This window comes from Pristiophorus japonicus, chromosome 7 (assembly GCF_044704955.1).
Source record: "Pristiophorus japonicus isolate sPriJap1 chromosome 7, sPriJap1.hap1, whole genome shotgun sequence".
In the NCBI taxonomy this organism is placed as follows: domain Eukaryota; kingdom Metazoa; phylum Chordata; class Chondrichthyes; family Pristiophoridae; genus Pristiophorus; species Pristiophorus japonicus.
In genome coordinates this window covers 188,327,105-188,353,596 of record NC_091983.1, presented here as the reverse complement: position 1 = coordinate 188,353,596, position 26,492 = coordinate 188,327,105, and the positions used below count along the sequence as shown (strand labels likewise).

The 26,492-nt window shown below is 45.5% G+C and overlaps 1 protein-coding gene across 3 annotated transcripts in view; it reads left to right on the top strand.

Moving 5' to 3' along the window:
* The window catches only part of LOC139266917 (prolyl endopeptidase-like), a 166,713-nt gene that overhangs the window by 55,006 nt on the left and 85,215 nt on the right, over positions 1-26,492 (top strand). For all 3 annotated transcript variants that reach the window (XR_011593804.1, XM_070884543.1, XM_070884544.1), the window contains 2 exons: positions 6,429-6,534; positions 22,766-22,957. Coding sequence is in view for 2 of the 3 variants with exons in the window: in XM_070884543.1 (XP_070740644.1) it covers positions 6,429-6,534; positions 22,766-22,957 (298 nt within the window). In the remaining variant the exon portion in view is untranslated. The remainder of the gene's footprint in view (positions 1-6,428; positions 6,535-22,765; positions 22,958-26,492) is intronic.

Below are 26,492 nucleotides of genomic sequence, written 5' to 3'. Positions count from 1 at the left end.
TGTCATGATGTCAACACTTTCCAGAGAAACATTGATTCATGTGACATGTCCCTGGCAGAACAGTACTAGGCCATATCCTAAATTTGGCAGAGTATGGAGGATACCTTCAACTCTCATAAAGACCTGGCCTTGGAGGTAGTGAAACGAAGTTCCCCCTAGATTGATTCCTGGGCTGAGAGGGTTGTCTTATGAGGAGAGATTGAGTGGATTGGGCCTCTGCTTTCTGGAGTTTAGGAGAATGAGAGGTGATCTCATTGAAACATGCAAGATTTTGAAGGAGAGTGTCAGAAGATGCTGAGAAGTTGTTTCCCCTGGCTGGAGAGTCAAGAATTAAGGGACAGTGTCTCGGGAAAAGAGGTCGGCCATTTAAGACCGAGATAAGGAGGAATGTTTTCACTGAAGTTGTGAATTTTTGGCATTCTCTAGCCCAGAGGGCTGAGGATGCCGAATCATTGGGTATATTCAAAGTTGAGACTTTGGACTCTAGGTGAATCAGACGGCAAAGTGGAGTTAGCGTCGAAAATCCGCCATGATCTTATTGAATGGTGGAGCAGGCTCGAGGGGCTGTCAGGCCGCTTTATGTTAAGGAATCTAATTGTTCTTTTTACATAACTTTGAAGTTTTGAAGTGCAATAATATCCAATGTTGGACAGCAACTGTGTTGCTGTCACTGACTTGCTATTTAGACAGAATCCATTAACTCTCATAACTGAGTCCTGATTTCAGCTATTAAAAAATCTGACACAAGTTTGTTTATTTTTGCAACCAGCCCTGTGATGTTTGCTATTTTATTTTTATCTTCGTGATCATTCTGCAGAAGCTTTCAAAATGTGTTATTCACAGGGAAAAAAAAGTTGCAGAACTTTCTACCAATAAAATGCATTGCACGTGAGACAGGGCCGGTAGCATAGTGGCTATGTTATTGGATTAGTAATCCAGAGACCTGCAGTAATGATTGAGATGCAAGTTCAAATTCCACCACAGCAGCTGGGGAATTAAAATTCAGTTAATTAAATAAATCTGGAATAAAAAAGCTAATGGTGACCATGAAACTACCGGATCATCATTAAAAACCCATCGGGTTCACTAATGTCCTTTAGGAAAGGAAATCTGCCGTCCTCACCTGGTCTGATCTACATGTGACTCCAGATCCACAGCACTGTGGTTGACTCTTAACTGCCCTCTGAAATGGCCTAGCAAGCTATTCAGTTGTACCAAACTGCTACGACAAACAATAATAAGAATGAAACTGGACAGACCACCTGGCATCGACCTAGGCACCAGCTCCAGACACGACAAAGGCACACCCAACCCAGTCGACCCTGCAAAGTCCTCCTCACTAACGTCTGGGGACTTGTGTCAAAATTGGGAGAGCTGTTCCCGACTTAGTCATTGTTGACAGAATCATACCTTTCAGCCAATGTCCTGGACTCCTCCAACACCATCCCTGGGTGTGTCGTGTCTCACCAGCAGGACAGATGCATCAGATGTGGCGGCACAATGGTATTGGGAGGGAGTTCTCAACTTTGGCTCTGGACCCCATGAAGTCCCATGGCTTCAGGTCCAGCATGGGCAAGGAAACCGCTTGCTGATTATCACCTACTGCCCTTCCTCAGCTGATGAATAAGTGCTCGTCCATGTTGAATACCACTTAGAAGAAGCAAGGGCACAGAATGTACTCGGGGATGGATATTGAAGTCCCCCAAAGAGTGGCTTGGTAGCACCACTACTGACTACCTGGCCAAGTCCTAAAGGACCTAACTGCCAGACTGGGCTTGCGGCATGTGGTGAGAGAACCAACACAACTGAAATGCCTATTGACCTCATCCTCACCAATCTACTTGTCGCTGATGCAGCTATCCACGAGAGCATTGTTAGCAGTGACCACTGCACAGTCCTTGTGAAGACGAAGTCCCATCTTCACACTGAAGACACCCTTCATCGTGTTGTGTGCCACAATGGGATAGATTCAGAACCGATCTAGCAGCTCAAAACTGGGCATCCGTGAGTTGCTGTGGGCTATCAGCAGCAGCAGAATTGTATTCCACCACAATTTGTTACTTCAGAGTCCGGCATATCCCTCACTCTACCATTACCAGCAAGTCAGGGGACCAACTCTGGTTCAATGAGGAGGGCAGAAGAGCATTTTTTTTTTAAATTGTTGCAGGATGTGGGCGTCGTTGGCAAGGCCAGCATTTATTGCCCATCCCTAATTGCCCTTGAGAAGGTAGTGGTGAGCCGCCGCCTTGAACTGCTGCAGTCCATGTGATGAAGGTACTCCCAAAGTGCTGTTAGGGAGGAAGTTCCAGGACCGAACAACGATGAAGGAATGGCAATATATTTCCAAGTCAAAATGGTGTAACTTGGTTGGGAACTTGCAGGTGACGGTGCTACCCATGCGCCTGCTGTCGCTGTCGCTGTCCTTGTCCTTCTCGGTGATAGAGGTCACAGGTTTGGGAGGTGCTGCCGAAGAAGCCATGGTGAGTTGCTGCCATGCATAGATGGAACACATTGCAGCCATGGTGCACCGGTGGTAGAAGGAGTGCCAAGCTAGCTGCTTGGTCCTGGATGGTGGGGAGTTTCTTGAGTGTTGATGGAGCTGCACTCAACCAAGCAAGTGGAGAGTATGCCATCCGGGAGTGGCCCTGGGAGTCCTCTACATTGACCTCAGATCAAGCATGAGCAAGGAAACCTCCTGCTGATTACCACCTACCGTCCTCCCTCAACTGATGAATCAGTACTCTTCCATGTTGAACACCATTTGGAAGAAGCATTAAGGGTAGCAAGGGAACAGTATGTACTCTGGGCAGGGGACGTGAATGTCCATCACCGAGTGGCTCGGTAGCACCACCACTGACCGAACTGGTCAAGTCCTGAAGGACATATCTGTCAGACTGGGCCTGCAGCAGGGCCTTGGTGAGGCCTTACCTGGAATATTGTGTTCAGTTTTGGTCTCCTAATCTGAGGAAGGACGTTCTTGCGATTGAGGGAGTGCAGCGAAGGTTCACCAGACTGATTCCCGGGATGGCTGGACTGACATATGAGGAGAGACTGGATCGACTGGACCTGTATTCACTGGAGTTTAGAAGGATGAGAGGGGATCACATAGAAACATAAAATTCTGACGGGACTGGACAGGTTAGATGCAGGAAGAATGTTTCCGATGTTGGGGAAATCCAGGATAAGGGATAAGCAATTTAGGACTGAGATGAGGAAAAACTTCTTCACTCGGAGAGTTGTTAACCTGTGGAATTCCCTACCGCAGAGAGTTGTTGATGCCAGTTCATTGGATATATTCAAGAGGGAGTTCGATATGGCCCTTACGGCTAAAGGGATCAAGGGATATGGAGAGAAAGCAGGAAAGGGGTACTGAGGTGAAGGACCAACCATAATCTTCTTGAATGGTGGTGCAGGCTCAAAGGGTCGAATGGCCTACTCCTGCAGTTATTTTCTATGTTTCTATGAATCAATGGGAATCAGGGGGAAAACTTTACACTGGCTGGAGTCATACCTAGCACAAAGGGAGATGGTTGTGATTGATGAAGGCCAATCATCACAGTCCTCTGACGTTGTTGCAGGAGTTCCTCAGGGCAGTGTCCAAGGCCCAACCATCTTCAGCTGCTTCATCAATGACCTTCCTTCCATCATAAGGTCAAGCTGGGATGTTCGCTGATGATTTTAGTGTGTTCAGTTCCATTCACAACTCCTCAGATAATGAAGCAGTCCATACCTGCATGCAGCAAGACCTGGATGACATTCAGGCTTGGAGCCGATGGGTGACAAGTAAGATTTGCGCCAAGCAATGACCATCTCCAACAAGCGAGTGTCTAACCACCGCCCCTTGACATTCAGTGACATTGCCATCGTGAATCCTGCACCATCAATACCCTAGGGGTCACAATTGACCAGAAACTGAACTGGACCAACCACAAGAGCAGATCAGAGGCTGGTATTTGGTGACTAATGTCTTGCCTCCTGACACTCCCAAAGCCTTTCCATCATCTACAAGACACTAGTGTGATGATAAACTTTCTCCTTACCTGGATGAGTGCAGCTCCAACAACACTCAACAAGCATATGAAATAATGTGTGAAGATTTGATTAATTTGTAGCTCATAGAAAATGAATTAATTTTTGCCAAGTAGGTTGTGTAGTCTTGATCATTTATCTTAATATTGGTTGCTCCAGTTGTAGTTTTACACAGTTCATGCACAGTTTGAGGCAAATTAAGAAGTGCGCAAATGAATTAAAACTTGAAGATTGCCCGAATTAATTTGTACCACAAGCAGAGTGATTAATTTTTTTAATTTTCACCAGGTTAATTACTAAATTACTTAATTTGTTTCCAAGTTGGAATCTTATGGATGGGAGATGATTTAACATAAGGAATAGGAGCATTTGGCCCCTCGAACCTGCTCCGCCATTCAATAAGATTATGGCTGATCTGATCTTGGCCTCAATTCCACTTCCCTGCCTGCTCCCCATAACCGTTGATTCCCTTATCGTTCAAAAAAACTGTCTATCTCCACCTTTAAATATATTCAATGACCCAGCCTCCTCAGCTCTGAGGTAGAGAATTCCAAAGATTCACAACCCTCAGAAGAAATTCCTCCTCATTTCTGTTTTAAATGGGCAACCCCTTATTCTAAAACTATGCTCCCTAGTTCTAGATTTCCCCACGAGAGGAAACATCCTCTCTGCATCTACCCTGTCGAGCCCCCCTCAGTATCTTGTATGTTTCAATAAGCTGACCTCTCATTCTTCTAAGCTCCAATGAGTCTCGGCCCAACCTGCTCAACCTTTCTTCATAAGACAACCCCTTCATCTCAGGAATCAACTTTGTGAACCTTCTCTGAACTGCCTCCAATGGAAAAATAACACCAGCGATTCTACAAATCGCCTGAGAGGACAGACGCACCAAGATCAGTATCCTCGTCCAGGCTAACATCCCCAGTATTGAAGCACTGACCACACTCGATCAGGTCTGCTGGACAGGCCACATAGTTCACATGCCAGATAAGAGACTCCCAAAGCAAGTGCTCTACTCTGATCTCCTTCACGGCAAACAAGCCAAAGGTGGGCAGCGGAAACGTTACAGGAACACCCTCAAAGCCTCCCTGATAAAGTGCGACATCCCCACTGACATCCGGGAGTCCCTGGCCAAAGACCGCCCTAAGTGGAGGAAGTGCATCCGGGAGGGCGCTGAGCACCTCTAGTCTCATCGCCGAAAGCATGCAGAAATCAAATGCAGGCAGCGGAAAGAGCGTGCAGCAAACCAGTCCCACCCCTTCCCTCAGCGACTATCTGTCCCACCTGTGACCGTCTGTGGCTCTCATATTGGACTGTTCAGCCACCAAAGAACTCACCAGGAGTGGAAGCAAGTCTTCCTCGATTCCGAGGGACCGCCTGTGATGATGATCACTCATTAATTTTATATTATACAGAGCACCAAGTATGAGGTAAATTGTGAAGGCATCCAATTTCTTAAAATGTAGAATCTGAGTTTATTGATAAGAGGCAGAAGTATTTATTTATTTAACATATAGGATGATGGCCCAAGAGTTTAGGGTTGTCAACCCTCCAGGTTAGACCTGGAATCTCCAGGATCCAGGAATTAGAGTGCTGAACAGTGCAGCGAGCAACCCCGAAGAAAAATCATAGGGGTGTGTTTTTAAAGTGTTTCTTTCCATTTTATTTGAAAACTTCTGTTTTATTAGTTATAAAAATATTGGAGATGGCAGAGGGGTGTTGGGTGAAGGCTGTTTGAGTGATTCCTGACTGTCACTCAATCAGGTAATGAAGAGTGTTTGTTTCCAATTAGCGTGTGAAGGTGGTACACTGCAGGAATCCAAGTGAGTAATTTGAAGGTCAACTCTATGCCTGTTGAGGTTAAGCAGAAAAATGGGGACATGGGGTACTAGGGACTGAGACAAATAATAGGAATGAGGGGTGGGGGATAGGAAATGGTGGGTGGGGAGGCCTGCAATTGTAAAGGAGCGAGGCAAAATAATTAACAGGCAAATATTCTGTCCCCCATTGACCTATTTAATAAGCATTTTAGATGTACAACCTAAAGAATTCTATCTTTGCAAACACTAGCAAGATTATTTTTTTATAGTGGATTGGATGGGGTTAGTTTCAGACTTTAGCTGGACCAGCAACCTGACCAATGTTATCAAAATCTAAGTCTCCATGCAACTTTCCTTTGGATAGCGTTTGTCTTAATTTTTAAAAATTATTTACACAAATATAGTTTTGGTCCAGTTGTAACTTGTCAAATACTTCATTATTTTGGCTGACAGCAAAGGTTTATTAGTTTAAGAATAAAAGGTTTTTATAACTGATTCAATTGGGTGACCTAATTAATTCCTTAACCAATGTCAGTGGCCTCTCTACATTTGACAATTTATTCCTTGTCTCTTGTGCAGGTGTCAGATGATGGACAATATGTTCTCCTATCTATTCGAGAAGGCTGTGACCCGGTTAATCGACTTTGGTATTGTGATCTGAAAGAGTTGCCTGATGGTATTAAAGGTAAACAGCTCTGGCATCTGCCACATACAATTGGTTTAATGCAACTGCGCTCTCAAAGAATTTGAAGTTTAAGTGTCCCAGAATTCTTCCAGCTTGTTGACTCTATTCTCCACAACTACAACTTGTATTTATATAGCGCCATTAACATAGTAAAACCTTCCAAGGCACTTCACAGGAGTATTATGAGTCAAAAAAATTGTCACAGAGCCACATCAAGAGAAATTGGGGCAGGTGACGAAAGGCTTGGTCAAAGAAGTAGGTTTTAAGGAGCGATAGAGAGGTTTTAAGCAGGGAATTTCAGAGATTCAGGCCTAGGCAACAGAAGGCATGGCCACCAATGGTTGAGCAATTATAATCAGGGATGCTCAAGAGGGAAGAATTAGAGGAGCACAGATATCTTCAAGGTGGTGGGTTGGGGGGGGTGGTTTGATGGGACTGAAAGAGATTTCAGAGATAGGGAGGTGCGAGGCCATGGAGAGATTTGTAAACGAGGATGAGAATTTTGAAATCAAGGCGTTGCTTAACCAGGAGCCAATGTAGGTCTGCGAACACAGTGATGATGGGTGAATGGGACTTGATGCGAGCTAGGACACGGGAAGCTAAGTTTTGGATCATCAAGTTTACGTGGGAGGCCAACCAGGAGTGAGTTAGAATAGTCAAGTCTAGAGATAACAAAGGCATGGATGAGGGTTTCAGCAGCGGATGAGCTGAGGCAAGGGCGGAGACGGATGAAGTTATGGAGGTGGAAATAGGCGGTCTTAGTTATGCTGCAGATATGTGGTCGAAAGCTCATTTCAGGGTCAGATATGACACTAAGGTTGTGAACAGTGTGGTTCGGCCTCAGACAGATGTTGGGGAGAGGGATGGAGTCAGTGGCTAGGGAATGGAGTTCGTGGCAGGGGCCAAAAGCAATGGCTTCGGTCTTCCCAAGAGAAAATTTCAGAACTGGATGTCGGACAAGCAGTCTGACAATTTAAAGACCATGAAGCGATTGAGAGAAGTGGTAGTGAGGTAGAGCTGGGTGTCATCAGCTTAAATGTGGAAACTGACGCTGTGTTTTTGGATGATGTTGCCAAGGGGCAACATGTAGATGAGAAATAGGAGGCCAAGAATAGATGCTTGGGGGGACACCAGAGGTAACGATGCGGGGGCAGGAAGAGAAGCTGATGCAGGTGATTCTCTGGCTACGATTAGATAGATAAGAATGGAACCAGCGAATGCAGTCCCACCGAGTTGGATGACGGTGGAGAAGTGTTAAAGGATAGAGTGGTCAATCGTATCAAAGGTTGCAGACAAGTCAAGAAGGACGAGGAGGGATAGTTTGCCTTTGTCACAGTCACAAAGGATGTCATTTGTGACTGTGATGAGAGCTGTTTCGGGACTGTGGCGGGGTGGAAACCGGATTGGAGGGATTCAAACATGGAGTTGGGAGGAAAGATGAGCACAGATTTGGGAGGCGATAACACGTTCAAGGACTTTGAACAGGGAGGTTGGAGATGGGGTGGTAGTTTGCAAGGACGGAGGGGTTAAGGGTTATTTTTTTTAAGGCATGATGGCAGATTTGAGGGAGACGGGGACAGTACCTGAGGAGAGAGAACCGTTAACAATGTCAGCTAACATGTCCACATATCATCAATGTATAGAAATTCTCTTGTAAAATAAGTAATACTATTCTCAATGACTGAAAGCACTCGGTATCATACATTGTTTCCTTCATAAATGCAGCCACCTTTGTCAAAATAGATTCAAATATGAAACAAAGTTCTATTTGTCTCTTTCTGGAGATCTCTCTTTGAAAAAGTAAAACTCCCATCTCTCCAATGTGGCAAGTTTTGATGGGGGACACGGGCACTGGCAGTACATAAGTAATTTGCCCAAGTATTTGCACTTCATTTTTTTTTATTCATTCATGGGATGTGGGCATAGCTGGCAAGGCCAAGATCGTTGTAAGTCTAAGATCCTTGTGGATCCCATCAGACATCACAGACTAGGCTGTAATTATTTATTCTCTTTCTCCCTTTTTTAGCTCTCGCATTAACATAGATACCTCAGGCAAAAGGACTATGCAGTTAACCTTTACCCAACTCCCAAGTCTTTGCCAGTGTTGTAGGAAAAAAATTATCACTTGCTGGGAGGGTTACATAATATTTGACGAAAGACACAATTTGAAAAGCTAAGTTGCACTTATAATGTCGGTCATTATAAGGTGGAATCAGGAAGGGCCTCTGGCAATGTGGCTAGACAGGCTGGGGCTTAGACGTAGGCCTGCAGTGAAGATGAAGCCCCCCCTCCCCCTGGCTTAATTGACCTGTATGAAATTTAATATCAGTTCTGACCTTCATTGTTTTGCTTGCCTGTGAAAGTGGGAATTTAACAAAAATTGTAGCTTTAAAAAAAATGCACCTGCAGCAGATCCTGAAGAGTGGATTATGGGCAGCGGTACCTAATAAGGGGTGGTAGGACAGTTTGGGAATGGGTTGGGCAGTTGCAGGGGGCCCAAGTTTCGAACCGCGCCTAGAACGGCGCAGTCCTGACCTGGACACCCGTTTTTCGCACCACAAAGTGCGCCTAAAAAAAAACCTCCAGATTCTCCACCTCCCTGCAGGTCCTCTGGCCCTCGGCGCGGCGCTGTAGGGGGCGGAGCCAGGTCCCTGCGCTGAAAACAGTGCCGGGACCTCTGCACATGCGCGCTACAGTGGGCACGCAAGTGCAGTAGCTCCAGGCGCCCGAAACAATGTGGGAGGGGCCCGAAGCACGCAGCCCTAGCCATGGCCGAATGGCATCACTGGGGCTGCGTGGATAAGGCTCCTCCCACGGCCAGCTCCTGTTTCCTCCCGACCCGACACGACTCCCGCTTCCCGCCCCCCGCCTCCAGACCGGACCCGACACCGACCTGCGCTCCCCCGACCGGACCCGACACCGACCCGACTCCCGCCCCCGGACCCGACCCGACTCCCGCTACCTCCGGACCCGACCCAACCCGACTCCCGCTTCCCCCCCACCCCCGGACCCGACCCAACTCCCGCCCCCCACCTCCGGATCCGACCCGACTCCCGCTTCCCCCCGCACCCGACCCGACCCGACTCCCGCTCTCCCCCTCCCCCCACCCCGGACCCGACTCCCGCCCCCGACCCGACCCGACTCTTCCCCCCCCCCCCCCCACCGGACTGGATCCGACTTGGCCTCCCTCCCCCCGAACCGAACCTCCCTCCCTCCCACCACACCCCCGACCCGCGCTCCCCCCGACCCAACCCAACGCCACCTGCCTGTAAATCTGGTGCTGGGGACGGGCCCTGCCCGAAGTCTCGGTCCCGGCCCCGTTCAGCCTCCCTCTCCCTTCTTCTTTCTCTCCCCCCCCCTCCTTCCCCATCCTTCCCCCCCCACCCCTTCCCCACCCCCCATCTCCTTCCCCCACCCCCATCTCCTTCCCCCACCCCCCATCCTCCTCCCCACCCCCCATCTCCTTCCCCCCCCCCATCTCCTTCCCCCCCCCCATCTCCTTCTCCCCCCCTCATCTCCTTCCCCCCCATCTCCTTCCCCCCCCCCATCTCCTTCCCCCCCCCATCTCCTTCCCCCCCCCATCTCCTTCCCCCCCCCATCTCCTTCCCCCCCCCATCTCCTTTCCCCCCCCATCTCCTTCCCCCCCCCCATCTCCTTCCCCCCCCCCCATCTCCTTCCCCCCCCCCCCCATCTCCTTCCCCCCCCCCATCTCCTTCCCCCCCCCCCATCTCCTTCCCCCCCCCCATCTCCTTCCCCCCCATCTCCTTCCCCCCCCATCTCTTCCCCCCATTCTCCCCCCCATCTCCTTCCCCCCCCCATCTCCTTCCCCCCCCCCATCTCCTTCCCCCCCCATCTCCTTCCCCCCCCATCTCCTTCCCCCCCCCATCTCCTTCCCCCCCCCATCTCCTTCCCCTCCCCATCTCCTTCCCCCCCCCATCTCCTCCCCCCCCCCATCTCCTTCCCCCCCCATCTCCTTCCCCCCCCCATCTCCTTCCCCCCCTCCATCTCCTTCCCCCCCCCCATCTCCTTCCCCCCCCCCATCTCCTTCCCCCCCCCATCTCCTTCCCCCCCCCCATCTCCTTCCCCCCCCCCATCTCCTTCCCCCCCCCCATCTCCTTTCCCCCCCCCCATCTCCTTTCCCCCCCCCCATCTCCTTTCCCCCCCCCCATCTCCTTTCCCCCCCCCCATCTCCTTTCCCCCCCCCCATCTCCTTTCCCCCCCCCCATCTCCTTTCCCCCCCCCCATCTCCTTTCCCCCCCCCCATCTCCTTTCCCCCCCCCCATCTCCTTTCCCCCCCCCATCTCCTTTCCCCCCCCCATCTCCTTTCCCCCCCCCCATCTCCTTTCCCCCCCCCCATCTCCTTTCCCCCCCCCCATCTCCTTTCCCCCCCCCCATCTCCTTTCCCCCCCCCATCTCCTTTCCCCCCCCCCATCTCCTTTCCCCCCCCCATCTTCTTCCCCCCTCTGCTCCCCCCAATCTCTCCCTCCAGCCCCCCTCCCCCCTCTGCTCCCCCCAATCTCTCCCTCTAGCCCCCCTCCCCCCTCTGCTCCCCCCAATCTCTCCCTCCAGCCCCCCTCCTCCCCCTCCCCTCGCTGTCAGAAACACAGACACTGACAGTCAGAGAATGAGACACACACAGACAGAGAGATAGAGACACTGACAGAGACACACTGGGGGGGGGGGGGCATCCCAGCATGCTGTTGGAGGGCTCCCGGTGCTGCAGTCGGTAAGTAGAAAATGTTTTATTTATTGATTTAAAAATAAAATTATTTCTTATTAATTTTTTTTGATTGATTTATTGGTTGATTTATTGATGTATTTATCATTTATTATTGATGATGGCTCTTTATTTGTAAAACTGAAGTGTTTAATGTTTGTAAACTTCCCTTTAAACCCCCCCCCCCCCCCCCCATTCCCAACGCCTGATTTGTAACCTACGCCTGATTTTCTAAAGTGTAGACGAGGTTTTTTCGAGCGTACAAAAATCTTCACTTACTCCATTCTAATTTAGTTTGGAGTAAGTTTTCACTGACGAAACTTTGAAAACGCGTAAGTGGCCGGACACGCCCCCTTTTGGAAAAAAAAATTCTGTTCTAAAGTGAAACTTTTCTAACTGACTAGAACTGGAGCAAACTAAATGACGAGAATTCCGATTTCTAAGATACTCCATTCTACACCAGTTGCTCCTAAAAATCAGGAGCAAATCATGGCGAAACTTGGGGCCAGGGTTTCTACCGAGTGGGACCAGTCAGAGCAAGTAGTAAAAGCTACAAAGCCGAGGGAGACACAAATAAATAACAGGAGAGGCTGGCAATGGCAGTGAAGGTGGGAAAGGGGGCAGAGGGTTGTGGGAGAGGAAGGTATGCAGAGCAGGATAAGGGTGATGGGTTGGGGCAGCAGAGTAGGTTAAAACCTTGAAAATAAGTATTTAAAAGAAAAACAAGCTAGTGAAAGAAATAAAATATGTAGCTTAGAGAAGATTGAATAGAATTTTTTTTAAACTCTGATGGAGCTTAGCGACTTGCACCGCAATTCGACCAGTGGTGGGAGGACTAAATCACGAACTTTAGTGTTGCCTATTTGAAGGGGATAGTGTTACGCTTAAGTGTTACTAATATCAGAAAAGTGTGTCTCAATTGCTACAATGGAAAATAGGTATGAGAAAATCTCAAGATTTTTATGTATGATCGATATTAAAAGACTTCTACATATAGTCTTTGCTTTAAAGAACAGAAGAAATAGGAACAGGAGTAGGCCATTTGGCCCCTCGAGCCTGCTCCGCCATTCAATAAGATCATGGCTGATCTGATCATGGACTCAGCTCCACTTCCCTGCCTGCTCCCTTATTGCTCAAAAATCTGTCTATCTCCACCTTAACTATATTCAATGACTCAGCCTCCACAGTTGTCTGGGCAGAGAATTCCATAGATTTATAACCCTCAGAAAAAATTCCTCCTCATCTCAGTTTTAAATGGGCGGCCCCTTATTCTGAGACTATGTCCCCTAGTTTTAATTTCCCCGATGAGTGTAAATATACCCTTTCCATCCACCTTGTTGAGCCCCCTCATTATCTTATATGTTTCGATAAGGTCACCTCATTCTTCTGAACTCCAATGTGTATAAGCCCAACCTACTCAACCTATCTTAAGTCAACCCTCTCATCTCTCTGTGATATATTCACAGAGCACAGCACACACAGCTTCTAACATGGCAGGCAGCTCTATCGGAAGCTTCCGGAACATGCCTGGTTCTGTTTATTATTAACTCTGTAGTTGCAGTACACAATACGTCCACATCCACAGTGTGGAGCTACAAACATTACAAGCTTACAAACATTACACTTCTCCCTCCTTAATGAAGAAGTTATTATAACAACATCATACATAACTTCCATTTTTATACATAACACAGGATATAGACTTATTTTTTTAAATATTTACAAATTTAACTTTACCGCTTGTTTTCTGTTTCAAAGAGGATACCTTCGCTCTCGAACAGAACCTTCCAAACATGGTGTCGAATTTAAACTCATTCGCGATTCATCCTGAAGAACGTTTTCCTCCACGGAATTTCCTTGATTTTCATTTGAACTCACTCTTAACTTCAGGCTCTTTGTTTTCCTGACTCGGACTCAGACATTTATTCTGATTCTCTCCTGGATTTGTTTCCAGTACATTGGATTTAGGATTTGCTACTAGTTTATCAAAATCATCTGATGAGTCAAATAATTGAATTATTCCCGCCTTCAACTCCTTCCATGTCTGTAGGTAAAATATGATCAATATGAACAAACCTAACCTGTCCATTATCAAACATTTTTACCAAATATGTGGGAGGACCACATATCTTCACCACTCTTCCTGGTAACCACTTTAACCATTTATGGTGATGGTACTTCACTCTCACCTTCTGGTTTAATTTCACACTTCTCTCTTGGACTCTACCTCTATCCTGATTCTCTTTCTGCCTTAATGGTGTCTCTTCTACGGACTGTGTCAAATTTGGCTTTAACAACGAGAATCCTGTTCGTGGCTGTCGTTTTGAGAAACAATTCTGCTGGTGTTCGACCAGTAGTTGCGTGAGGATTATTACGATATGTAATCAAAAAATTCGGCAATTTGTGATCCAATAACAACTGTCGTTTCCTTGGATTTGGATCTAACATTTGTTTTATGAGGGCACGTTTTACAATTTGTACAGTGTGCTCTGCTGCACCATTTGAAGCCGGGTGGTATGGTGGAACCTTGGTATGTTTCACATCATTTTTGCTTATGAATTGTGCAAATTCTTTTTCTGGGAGGCCAAATAAAGCAAATAATCTTTGTAAAATGTCCAATCTTTTACTTATTTTCCACATTGGGAACACCTCAACCCACTTCGAATGGCTATCAATCACAATGAACAATTGTTGTCCTTCCAGCTCAGCAAAATCGATATATAGCCTTTGCCACACCCTGGGAGGCCATTTCCATTGCTGTAATGGTACTGAAGGTTGCTTGCTTATCGATTGACAAAGAAACATAGAAAATAGGTGCAGGAGTAGGCCATTCGGCCCTTTGAGCCTGCACCGCCATTCAATAAGATCATGACTGATCATTCCCTGAATACCACTTTCCTGCTTTTTCTCCATACCCCTTGATCCCCTTAGCCGTAAGGGCCATATCTACCTCCCTCTTGAATATATCCAATGAACTGGCCTGAACAACTCTCTGCGGCAGGGAATTCTACATGTTAACAACTCTGAGTGAAGAAGTTTCTCCTCATCTCAGTCATAAATGGCCTACTCCTTATTCGAAGACTGTTTCCCCTGGTTCTGGACTTCCCCAACATCGGGAACATTCTTCCCGCATCTAACCTGTCCGGTCCCGTCAGAATCTTTTACGTTTCTATGATATCCCCTCTCATTCTTCTAAACTCCAGTGAATAAAGGCCCAGTTGATCGAGTCTCTCCTCATATGACAGTCCAGCCATCCCGGGAATCAGTCTGGTGAACCTTTGCTGCACTCCCTCAATAGCAAGAACGTCCTTCCTCAGATTAGGAGACCAAAACTGAACACAATATTCCAGGTGAGGCCTCACTAAGGCCCTGTACAACTGCAATAAGACCTCCCTGCTCCTATACTCAAATCCCCTAGCTATGAAGGCCAACATACAATTTGCCTTCTTCACTGCCTGCTGTATCTGCATGCCAACTTTCAATGACCGATGTACCATGACACCAAGGTCTCGTTGCACCTCCCCTTTTCCTAATCTGCCGCCATTCAGATATTCTGCCTTCGTGTTTTTGCTCCCAAAATGGATAACCTCACATTTATCCACATTATACTGCATCTGCCATGCATTTGCCCATTCACCTAACCTGTCCAAGTCACCTGCAGCCTCTTAGCGTCGTCCTCACAGCTCACACCGCCACCCAGTTTAGTGTCATCTGCAAACTTGGAGATATTACTCTAAATTCCTTCATGGATTCATGAAGGGGAAATCATGTTTAACTAATTTACTGGAATTCTTTGAGGATATAACGAACATGGTGGATAGAGGTGTACCGATGGATGTGGTGTATTTAGATTTCCAAAAGGCATTCGATAAGGTGCCACACAAAAAGTTACTGCAGAAGATAAAGGTACACGGTGTCAGAGGAAATGTATTAGCATGGATAGAGAATTGACTGGCGAACAGAAAGCAGAGAGTCGGGATAAATGGGTCCTTTTCGGGTTGGAAATCGGTGGTTAGTGGTGTGCCACAGGGATCGGTGATGGGACCACAACTGTTTACAATATACATAGATGACCTGGAAGAGGGGACAGAGTGTAGTGTAACAAAATTTGCAGATGACACAAAGATTAGTGGAAAAGCGGGTTGTGTAGAGGACACAGAGAGGCTGCAAAGAGATTTGGATAGGTTAAGCGAATGGGCTAAGGTTTGGCAGATGGAATACAATGTCTGAAAGTGTGAGGTCATCCACCTTGAGAAAAAAAACAGTAAAAGGGAATATTATTTGAATGGGGAGAAATTACAACATGCTGCGGTGCAGAGGGACCTGGGGGTCCTTGTGCATGAAACTCTTTTGAGTCCTTGTGCATGAATCCCAAAAAAAAAGTTAGTTTGCAGGTGCAGCAGGTAATCAGGAAGGCGAATGGAATGTTGGCCTTCATTGTGAGAGGGATGGAGTACAAAAGCAGGGAGGTCCTGCTGCAACTGTATAGGGTATTGGTAAGGCCGAACCTGGAGTACTGCGTGCAGTTTTGGTCACCTTACTTAAGGAAGGATATACTGGCTTTGGAGTCATTCACTAGGCTGATTCCGGAGATGAGGGGGTTACCTTATAATAGATTGAGTAGACTGGGTCTTTACTCATTGGAGTTCAGAAGGATGAGGGGTGATCTTATAGAAACATTTAAAATAATGAAAGGGATAGACAAGATAGAGGCGGAGAGGTTGTTTCCACTGGTCGGGGAGACTAGAACTAGGGGGCACAGCCTCAAAATACTGGGGAGCCAATTTAAAACCGAGTTGAGAATAGATTTCTTCTCCCAGGGGGTTATGAATCTGTGGAATTCTCAACCCAAGGAAGCAGTTGAGGCTAGCTCATTGAATGTATTCAAGTCACAGATAGATAGATTTTTAACCAATAAGGGAATTAAGGGTTACGGGGAGCAGGCGGGTAAGTGGAGCTGAGTCCACGGCCAGATCAGCCATGATCTTATTGAATGGCGGAGCAGGCTCGAGGGGCTAGATGGCCTTCTCCTGTTCCTAATTCTTATGTTCTTATGTTCATCTAAATTGTTAATGTATATTGTAAAGAGCTGGGGTCCCAGCACTGAGCTCTGTGCAGTCCACTAGTCACTGCATGCCATTCTGAAAAGGACCCGTTTATCCCGACTCTCTGCTTCCTGTCTGCCAACCAGTTCTCTATCCACGTCAGTACATTACCCCCAATACCATGCACTTTGATTTTGCACACCAATCTTTTGTGCGGGACCTTGTCAAAAGCCTTTTGAAAGTCTGAATACACCACATCCACTGGTTCTCCCTTGTTCACTCTGCTAGTTACATCCTCAAAAAAATTCCAGAAGATTCGTCGAGCGTGATTTCCCTTTCATAAATCCATGCTGACTTGGACCGATCCTGTCACTGCTTTCCAAATGCGCTGCTATTTCATCCTTAATGATTGATTCCAACATTTTACCCACTGCTGATGTCAGGCTAACCGGTCTATAATTACCCGTTTTCTCTCCCTCCTTTTTAAAAAAAAAAGTGGTGTTACATTAGCTACCCTCCAGTCCATAGGAACTGATCCAGAGTCGATAGACAGTTGGAAAATGATCACCAATGCATCCACTATTTCTTGGGCCACTTTCTTAAGTATTCTGGGATGCAGACTATCAGGCCCCGGGGATTTATCAGCCTTCAATCCCATCAATTTCCCGAACACAATTTCCCGCCTAATAAGGATATCCTTCAGTTCCTCCTCCTCACTCGACCCACTGTCCCCTAGTACATTCAGAAGGTTATTTGTGTCTTCCTTCGTGAAGACAGAACCAAAGTATTTGTTCAACTGGTCTGCCATTTCTTTGTTCCCCATTATAAATTCATCTGAATCCGACTGCAAGGGATCTCCGTTTGTCTTCACTAATCTTTTTCTCTGTACATATTTATAGGAGCTTTTGCAGTCAGTTTTTATGTTCCTGCAAGCTTCCTCTCGTACTCTATTTTCCCCCTCTTAATTAAACTCTTAGTCCTCCTCTGATTTCTAAATTTCTCCCAGTCGTCAGGTTTGTTGCTTTTTCTAGTCAATTTAGTTTTAACGCTAACCTTAATTTCCCTTGTTAGCCATGGTTGAGCCACCTTTCCTGTTTTATTTTTACTCCAGACAGGGATGTATAATTGCTGAAGTTCATCCATGTGATCTTTAAATGTTTGTCATTGCTTATCCACCGTCAACCCTTTAAGTATCCTTTGCCAGTCTATTCTAGCCAATTCACGCCTCATACCGTCGAAGTTACCTTTCCTTAAGTTCAGGACCCTATTTTCCGAATTAACTGTGTCACTCTCCATCTTAATAAAGAATTCTACCATATTATGGTCACTCTTCCCCAAGGGGCCTCGCACAACAAGATTGCTAATTAGTCTCTTCTCATTACACATCACCCAGTCTCGGATGGTCAGCTCTCTAGTTGGTTCCTCAACATATTGGTCTAGAAAACCATCCCTAATACACTCCAGGAAATCCTCCGACACCGCCTTGCTGCCAGTTTGGTTAGCCCAAGCAATATGCAGATTAAAGTCGCCCATGATAACTGCTGTACCTTTATTGCACACATTCTGTATTTCTTGTTTGATGCTGTTCCCAACCCCTCTATTACTATTTGGTGGTCTGTACACAACTCCCACTAACGTTTTCTGCCCTTTGGAATTCCGCAGCTCCACCCATATCGATTCCACGTCATCCAGGCTAATGGATTTACTATTGCATTAATTTCCTCTTTAACCAGCAACGCCACCCCACTTCCTTTTCCTCTCTGCCTATCCTTCCTAAATGTTGAATACCCCTGGATGTTGAGTTCCCAGCCTTGGTCACCCTGGAGCCATGTCTTCGTGATGCCAATCACATCGTATCCGTTAACTGCTGTCTGCGCAGTTAATTCGTCCACCTTATTCCGAATACTCCTCGCATTGAGGCACAGAGCCTTCAGGTTTGCCTTTTTAACACACTTTGCCCTTTTAGAATTTTGCTGTAATGTGGCCCTTTTTGTTTTTTGTCTTAGGATTCTCTGCCCTCCACTTTTACTATTCTCCTTTCTATCTTTTGCTTCTGCCTCCATTTTATTTCCCTCTGTCTCCCTGCATAAGTTCCCATCCCCCTGCCATGTTAGTTTAACTCCTCCCCAACAGCACTAGCAAACACTCCCCCTAGGTCCTGCCCAGGTGCAGACTGTCCGGTTTGTACCGGTCCCACCTCCCCCAGAACCGGTTCCAATGTCCCAGGAATTTGAATCCCTCCCTTCTGCACCACTCCTCAAGCCACATATTCATCTGAGCTATCCTGCGATCCCTACTCTGACTAGCACGTGGCACTGGTAGCAATCCTGAGATTACTACTTTTGCGGTCCTACTTTTTAATTTAGCTCCTAGCTCCCTAAATTCGTCTCATCCTGTTTTTTTACCTATATCGTTGGTACCTATATGCACCACGACAACTGGCTGTTCACCCTCCCTTTTCAGAATGTCCTGCACCCGCTCCGAGACATCCTTGACCCTTGCACCAGGGATGGAACATACCATCCTGGAGTCTCGGTTGTGGCTGCAGAAACGCCTATCTATTCTCCTTACAATTGAATCCCCTATCACTAGCTCTCCCACTCTTTTTCCTGCCCTCCTGTGAAGCAGAGCCACCCATGGTGCCATGAACTTGGCTGCTGCTGCCCTCCCCTGATGAGTCATCCCCCCCTCAACAGTACCCAAAGCGGTATATCTGTTTTGTAGGGGGATGATCACAGGGGACCCCTACACTACCTTCCTTGCACTGCTCTTCCTGTCGGTCACCCATTTGCTACCTGGCTGTGTACTCTTTTCCTGCGGTAAGACCAACTCGCTAAACGTGCTATTCACGTCATTCTCAACATCGTGGATGCTCCAGAGTGAATCCACCCACAGCTCCAGTGCCGCAATGCGGTCCGTCAGGAGCTGGAGGCGGATACACTTCCCGCACACGTAGTCGTCGGACACCGGAAGCGTCCCTGACTGCCCACATAGTACAGGAGGAGCATAACACGTGTCCGAGCTGTCCTGCCATGACTTAACCCTTAGATAAATTTAATTTGGCAACAACAATGCTGAAGGTTAGTTACTGATAAAGAAAAAAGAAAAGCTAATTACCAATCAGCAGCCAATCACTTACCCCCTTGGCTGTGACATCACCTTTCGATTTCTTTCTACTCTTTTGCCTTCTCACCCCGCTGCAGCTGCACCGGTAGGCCTCTGCCTCCACGAACTCCCGCCTCTCGACTGCCGCCGCCAGTCCGATCTCCCGCTGGACCTTTTGTCGGCCTCTGCCTCCACGAACTCTCGTCTCTCCGACTGCCGCCGCCAGTCCGATCTCCCGCTGGACCTTTTGTCGGCCTCTGCCTCCACGAACTCCCACCTCTCGACTGCCGTAAACATGTCGTACACTGACTCGAGATGTACTCTATATCTTTATAGAGATCTGGCCACCATAAATAACTGCGTGCAAAACTCTTGGTCAAGCACATTCCCAGATGCTGGTCAGGAAGGTCCTCTAATAATTTGGACCTAAATTTATTTGGTATAACCACTCTTGCATCCCACATGATACAATCTTTATCGAATTATAATTCATTCCTACGAATGAAAAATAATGAATATCTTTGTCTGTTACATGGTTTGGCCAGCCATTTGCAATATAATCATACACCTTTGACATCACTGGGTCACGTTTGGTTGCTCTACCATTCTCTTCAGCTGTGACTGACAGTTCATCAATGTATGAAAAATAAAACACTTCTTCCCTATCGGGTGTAACTTGTGATGGGGAAGGCAATCTAGACATTGCATCAGCATTACTGTGATCAGCTGATCGTCTGTATTCAATATAATATGTATATGCTGACAAAATCAGATCCCATCTCTGCATTCAGGCTGCAGCTAATGTTGGAACTGGGGACCTTGGATGGAGGATTGCTGTTCAGGGGCTTATAGTCTGTAACATTGGTAAACTTACGACCATACAAGTATTTGTGAAACTTCTTAACCCCAAAAATTAATGCCAAAGCTTCCCTTTCAATTTGCGCATAATTACTCTCCTGGCACTGAGAGTGCATGAAGCAAAAGCAGTTGGGGTCTCCTCCCCCCTACGTGATACATGAGAGATTACTTCCCCAACTCCATAAGGAGAGTCATCACATGCTAGCTTAATCTCCTTAGATATGTCATAGTGAATTAACATAGTGCTCGCTACCACTTTGCTTTTACACTCTTTGAATGCTGTATCGCATTCTTTTGACCACTTCCAATGGACTTGTTTTTTCAATAGATCATTCAGTGGATGTAATACGGTAGCCAAATTTGGTAGGAACTTCCCATAATAGTTCAAAAGACCTAAGAATGAACGAAGTTCAGTGACATTCCTGGGAGTGGGTGCATTTCTAATTGCATCCAATTTTTCCATGGTTCGATGTAAACCATCTTTGACTACTCTGCACCCTAAGTATTCCACTGAGTTTTTAAATAACTCACATTTCGGAGCAGACACTTGTACTCTGTGCTTCTCTAGCCTTTTGAGGACTTCATTCAATATGTTATTATGAATTTGCCTATTTGGTGCTGAAATTAGTATGTCATCCAAATAACATACTACCCCTTCAATACCTTGCAAAATCTGGTTCATCACCCCTTGGAATATGACAGGGGCGGAAGACACTCCAAACTCCAGCTTCGTTAAAATTCTAAGCGTTGTGTGCTTTGGCTTGTCAGGCACAAGCAGATTTACAAGGGTTTCGTACAATGCTGGACCCGCCTCCGATAAGAAGATAGCTCTCTTGCGTTCCAATATTGCCTGATTCTGGACTGGAACGTCAATTATGTTATTTGCAGTGAAATACATTTCTAGCCGATCCAGATACGCTTTAAAACGTTCCCGGTCGTGTCGATATTCACCCAAATGTCCCATTACACCTGTCATTTTAAATTCTAGCTGTTCACACAGTGTGCTGTATTTTACTTTGGATTTCGTAGCTTTTTTCCAAAGACAGAAGCTTCTAAAGTCTCTGTCAGCTGACTGAATCCTTCACCAACAAAATTTCAGCTTTAAATCATCTGAAAAATCCCATCCTCGTCGCCAAATGTGCTATATTCACAGAGCACAGCACACACAGCTTCTAACATGGCAGGCAGCTCTGTCGGAAGCTTCTGGAACATGCCTGGTTCTGTTTATTATTAACTCTGTAGTTGCAGTACACAATATGTACACATCCACAATGTGGAGCTACAAACATTACAAGCTTACAGACATTACACTCTGGAATCAACCTAGTGAACCTTCTCTAAACAGCCTCCAATGCAAGTATATCCTTCCTTAAATACGGAGATCAAAACTGTACGTAGTACTCTAGGTGTGTCCTCACCAACACCCTGTACAGTTATAGCAGGACTTCTCTGCTTTTATACTCTATCCCCCTTGCAATAAAGGCCAACATTCCATTTGCCTTCCCGATTACCTGCTGTACCTGCATTCTAACTTTGTGTTTCATGCACAAGGACCCCTGGGTCCCTCTGTGCTGCAGCACTTTGCAATTTTTCTCCATTTAAATTATAATTTGCTTATCTATTTTTTCTGCCAAATTGGATAACCTCACATTTTTCCACATTATAATCCATCTGCCACTCACTTAGCGTGTCTATATCCCTTTGCAAATTGTTTGTGTCCTCCTCACAATTTGCTTTCTTTAACTTTCTTTAGCAAGCTTCGTGTAATACGTTTCAGCCACGTTTCACTCGTAAAAATAATCAAATTTCTTACAATTATCCCCACATTTATTCAAATCTATGCAAATTGGTACTACTTTGTTTGATTCACTTATTGAAACACCTGATTGACTTTCACTTTCTGGATAAGCAGCAGCTCGAAGACTACCAGCAGTAATCAAGCAATCCCAATTTTTTTTTTCCAGAATTTTGCAATCTTCGGTATTCTGTCTAATTTGTTTTCTGAAACTCATTTGGTCCCTGAAATGTCTTGAATAAATATATCTTCTGAAATATTCTGTGTTTGCACACATTTCCTGTTCAACTAAACTACTGCTTTTGTCACAATTTTGTCAAATCTAATCTGAAAATTACCTCTGCAAACATAATGGGATTTTTGTTTGCAAACACCTCCTGGGAGTCATGATCTTATTAAATGGCAGAGCCGGCTCGAGGGGCCAAATGGCCCGCTCCTGCTCCTATTTTTTATGAATGCTGTAGTTAGTTGCAGGCTGTAGACGGCTGCACTTACAGGCTCTGGCCATCAGGTGGCTCTGCAGAATAATCTTTCTGAAGCCCAACTCTGCCAACTTTACCTGAGAATATTAAATAGACGAAACAGAATCCATGATCGGACGAATTGTACATTGTTACTTGTTCCGTGCTTGATTATCTTCTCAATAACATATATTGTTTATTAAGACCTTCTGAGAGAAATTAATCAATTAACTTAGTTCTGTTTCAATAGGAATTCTGCCTTGGGTCAAGCTGGTGGATAACTTTGATGCAGAGTATGAATATGTCACTAATGAAGGGACAGTATTCACATTCAAGACAAATCTCAGTTCTCCTTGTTACCGCTTAATTAATATTGACTTCAGTGATCCTGATCCTTCCAAGTGGAAAACTTTAGTTGCGGAGCATGAGAAAGATGTACTAGGTAAGTGTGAATTTCATTTTCTGTACAATTTATCTTTGTCACAAGTTAAGGAATTATCTCTCCATAGGTTTTCTCCAACATACCCTGATGATCCAGTTGCTTGGAGGTATATGAAAGACATTTGAGCTGAATAGATGTGTGTTTTTGCGTGCGTGTATTTTTTGTGTGTGTGCACACGCGTGCTGAATGGGATGTCTAAGATGAGAACTTATCAAGTGAAAATCACATGTTACATCTGTGTTATAATCCATTGGATTAATACATCAGTTCACTATGCCACTCTATTTGTATACTAATTTTTACCCACTTTGTCTTTCCCACTTATGCCAGTAATTTTGTAACCAGTTCAGGTGAACAGAACAGTCACTTGCCTCTTGTTTTTTTTTCCTTCCCTTTCTGTGTAGGGAACTGCAGTAATATATCAGTTTCTTTGGAGCTATTGCGTCGTTCCGCCAATATTATGGCACTGGGCCACTGCATAATATTTTTAAAGGAATGTTACAGGTGCATGATTCTACCAGCTTTAGTAATTATCTGTATAGTACACAATACCTGTACAGTTGTTATATATTTCCAGACACGGTAGTTCTTTCTAAATAGAACACAAAACTATTTGAGCCTTTTTAAACGCAATGTGATTTTCTAGATAATATATATTGTGTAGAGCGGTGGTTTGTGAGAAAACAGGAGTTTACTGAGGCAAAGCAACAAATAAAGCACTGCTGCAGCAATACGCAGCAGGCCTATTAGCATTTGAAAAGAAGAAGAAAAAACACAATTTAATGGCTCAAATATTCATGGAAAAGTAATGGCGAGGTCACGACGCACGCCGTTGTTAATGCGCAAATCAGCCAGCAAGTTTCGGCGAAGGAAGCGATACGCCACGAGTTGCGAATCGCCATAACTTGCTGACAAACAGCCTCTCCCCCTTAGGCCCCATCACCCCCATTTTTAAGAATTTGCAGATTAAACACGTTGCAGAAAGTTATGGCTCGTACATAATTACCCTTTTTAACAAAATGATGCTTGTTAATGCAATGCTAGTCAACCTCTCAACCTCTCAACCCAGAAAGGGAACAATTTAAACTCTTTAGTCTCATTCCTGCATGCAATAAATTCTTTTTGGATTAAATTAACTTTTTTTCTTTCTTTTCCTGTGTATTTCTCTCTCTCTCTCTCTCTCTCTCTCTCTCTCTCTCTCTCTCTCTCTCTCTCTCTCTCTCTCTCTCAGTCCAATCTATCTTTCCCTCTCTTTATTTTTCTTGGCTCTAATTCACCCTCCTTCTCCGTCATTATTCTTTTTTCTTAATCCTTTAATCTCATTGTTGGTCCCATTATTCACTAAGGTCGCAGGTACCCTATTGCTTTCACTACGCTGTTATCAGCTCGTACTTCCAGAAACTTACAGGGCAAAAAAACTTTGAGCTGAAGGCTACAGGAAAAAGTCCACCTAACAGCACATGCCACGAGATGCCCTGCTCCAGCAAGATTTGGGCCAATGATTTAGATATGGATTCTACAAAGGAAGTGGAAACTTGAAATAAAGGAGAAGAATTTGCATTTATATAGCACCTTTCATGACCTCAGAACGTCCAAAGATAATTCACAGGCATTTTGAAGTGTAGTCACTATTGCAATATAGAGAAAGGGAAAGAAGCTGTAAATCTAAAATAAAAAAATAGAAATGACTATAAATACAGGAATTGGGAAACCTGGATTCCCCAAACATCGTGGGGGATGCCAGGTTGGAAGTGGTAAAACCTTTAGTCTACAGTATACAGAAAAGGGTCACTATTTGGAACTACTTTCTTTTCCTATGCAAAAAGGAAGATCACAGGAGAGCTGCATTAATGATTGAACTTCAAGCATCAGCTTTATGTTGAAGAGGAAAGAAAGCGTTAGTAGATCCCCTGCGCAACCAACAGCCAGCCAAAGTCCCTCAGGTTCCTGAGCTCATTACAAAGTTTAGTGGAAACATTCTCCAAGAAAGATGGCATTTGCACAGTCTCGTGAAGCCATTCCCGTTAAGTTACAGCTATTATGCTAAGCTTAAGTTTGCTTTATGATTATATGAAAGTTAGACTGAATTCTAACCCCTCTGTAGGGCATTCAACACTTGCCAAAATGGTATTAGTTTAGCTTCCTTTTGGTCTCGCCTGGCTGTTATTTTTTTTGGACCAGCCCAAAGCAGGCAATGTCGGAGTCTGTCCTGATAAATGTGCTGAACTGAATCCGTTTGTTTTTCTTTATACACAGATGTACATGCCATATTATATTGGTCAAGTCATATCAGGTGAAGTCTTTTATATTGCTAGGATTCCACAGAGGTCATCTTTCATATAATTTTTGCTTTTTGTGGTATATATCAACAATTTAAATTTGAATATAGGAAGTATGATTAAGAAGTTTGCAGACGACACTAAAATTGACTGTGGTTGATAATGAAGAGGAAAGTTATGGGCTGCAGGAGGATATCAATCTACTGGTCAGGTGGGCAGAGCAGTGGCAAATAGAATTTAATTCGGAGAAGTGTGAGGTGATGCACTTTGGGAGAGCTATAAGGAACGGGTATAAACATTAAGCATTAGGCGACTTAACAGTGTAGATGAGCAAAGGGACCTTGGAGTGCTTGTCCACAGATCCCTGAAAGTAGCAGGCCAGGTGGTCAAGAAGGCATATGAAATGCTTGCCTTTATTGGCCAAGTCATAGAATATAAGAGCAGGGAGGTTATGCTTAAATTGTATAATACTTTGGTTAGGCCACAGCTGGAGTACTGTATGCAGTTCTGGTCGCCGTATTATAGAAAGGACGTGATTGCACTAGAGAGGGTGCAGAGGAGATTTACTAGGATGCTGCCTGGAATGGAGAATCTTAGTTATGAGGACAGATTGGATAGGCTGGGTTTGTTCTCATTGGAACAGAGGAGGTTGAGAGGAGACCTCATTGAAGTGTACAAAATATTGAGGGCCCTGGACATAGTGGATAGTAAGAGCCTATTTCCATTGGTGGAAGGGTCTATAACGAGGGGGCATAGTTTTAAGATGGTTGGTGGAAGGTTTAGAGGGGATTTGAGGGTGGGGGGGGGGGTTCTTGAACTCGTTGCCTGGAAGAGTGGTGGATGCAGAAACCCTCGCCACTTTTAAGAGATGGTTGGATGGGCACTTAAAGTGCAGTAACCTGCAGGGTTACGGACCTAGAGCTGGTAATTGGGATTAGACTGGATGACCTTTTGTTGGATGTCGCAGTTATAATGGTAAGTACTACAGGGAATAAAATACGGCCAGCGTGATCTCCTGGACTAGTTTCGATCACCTAGCTGGGTCGAAAAGGAATTTTCCCAGATATTTTTCTCCCTAAATTGGCCTGGGTTTTTATCTGGTTTTTACCTCTCCCAGGAGATCACATGGCTCCAGTTGGGGTGGAGTGTAGAATGTTTCAGTATAAGGGGTGTTACAGTTGTGTGGGGCGGACTGGTTGGGCTGGATGCTCTTTGCCTTTCCGTCATTGTTCATAGGTTTGTACCTTTAGGGCTGC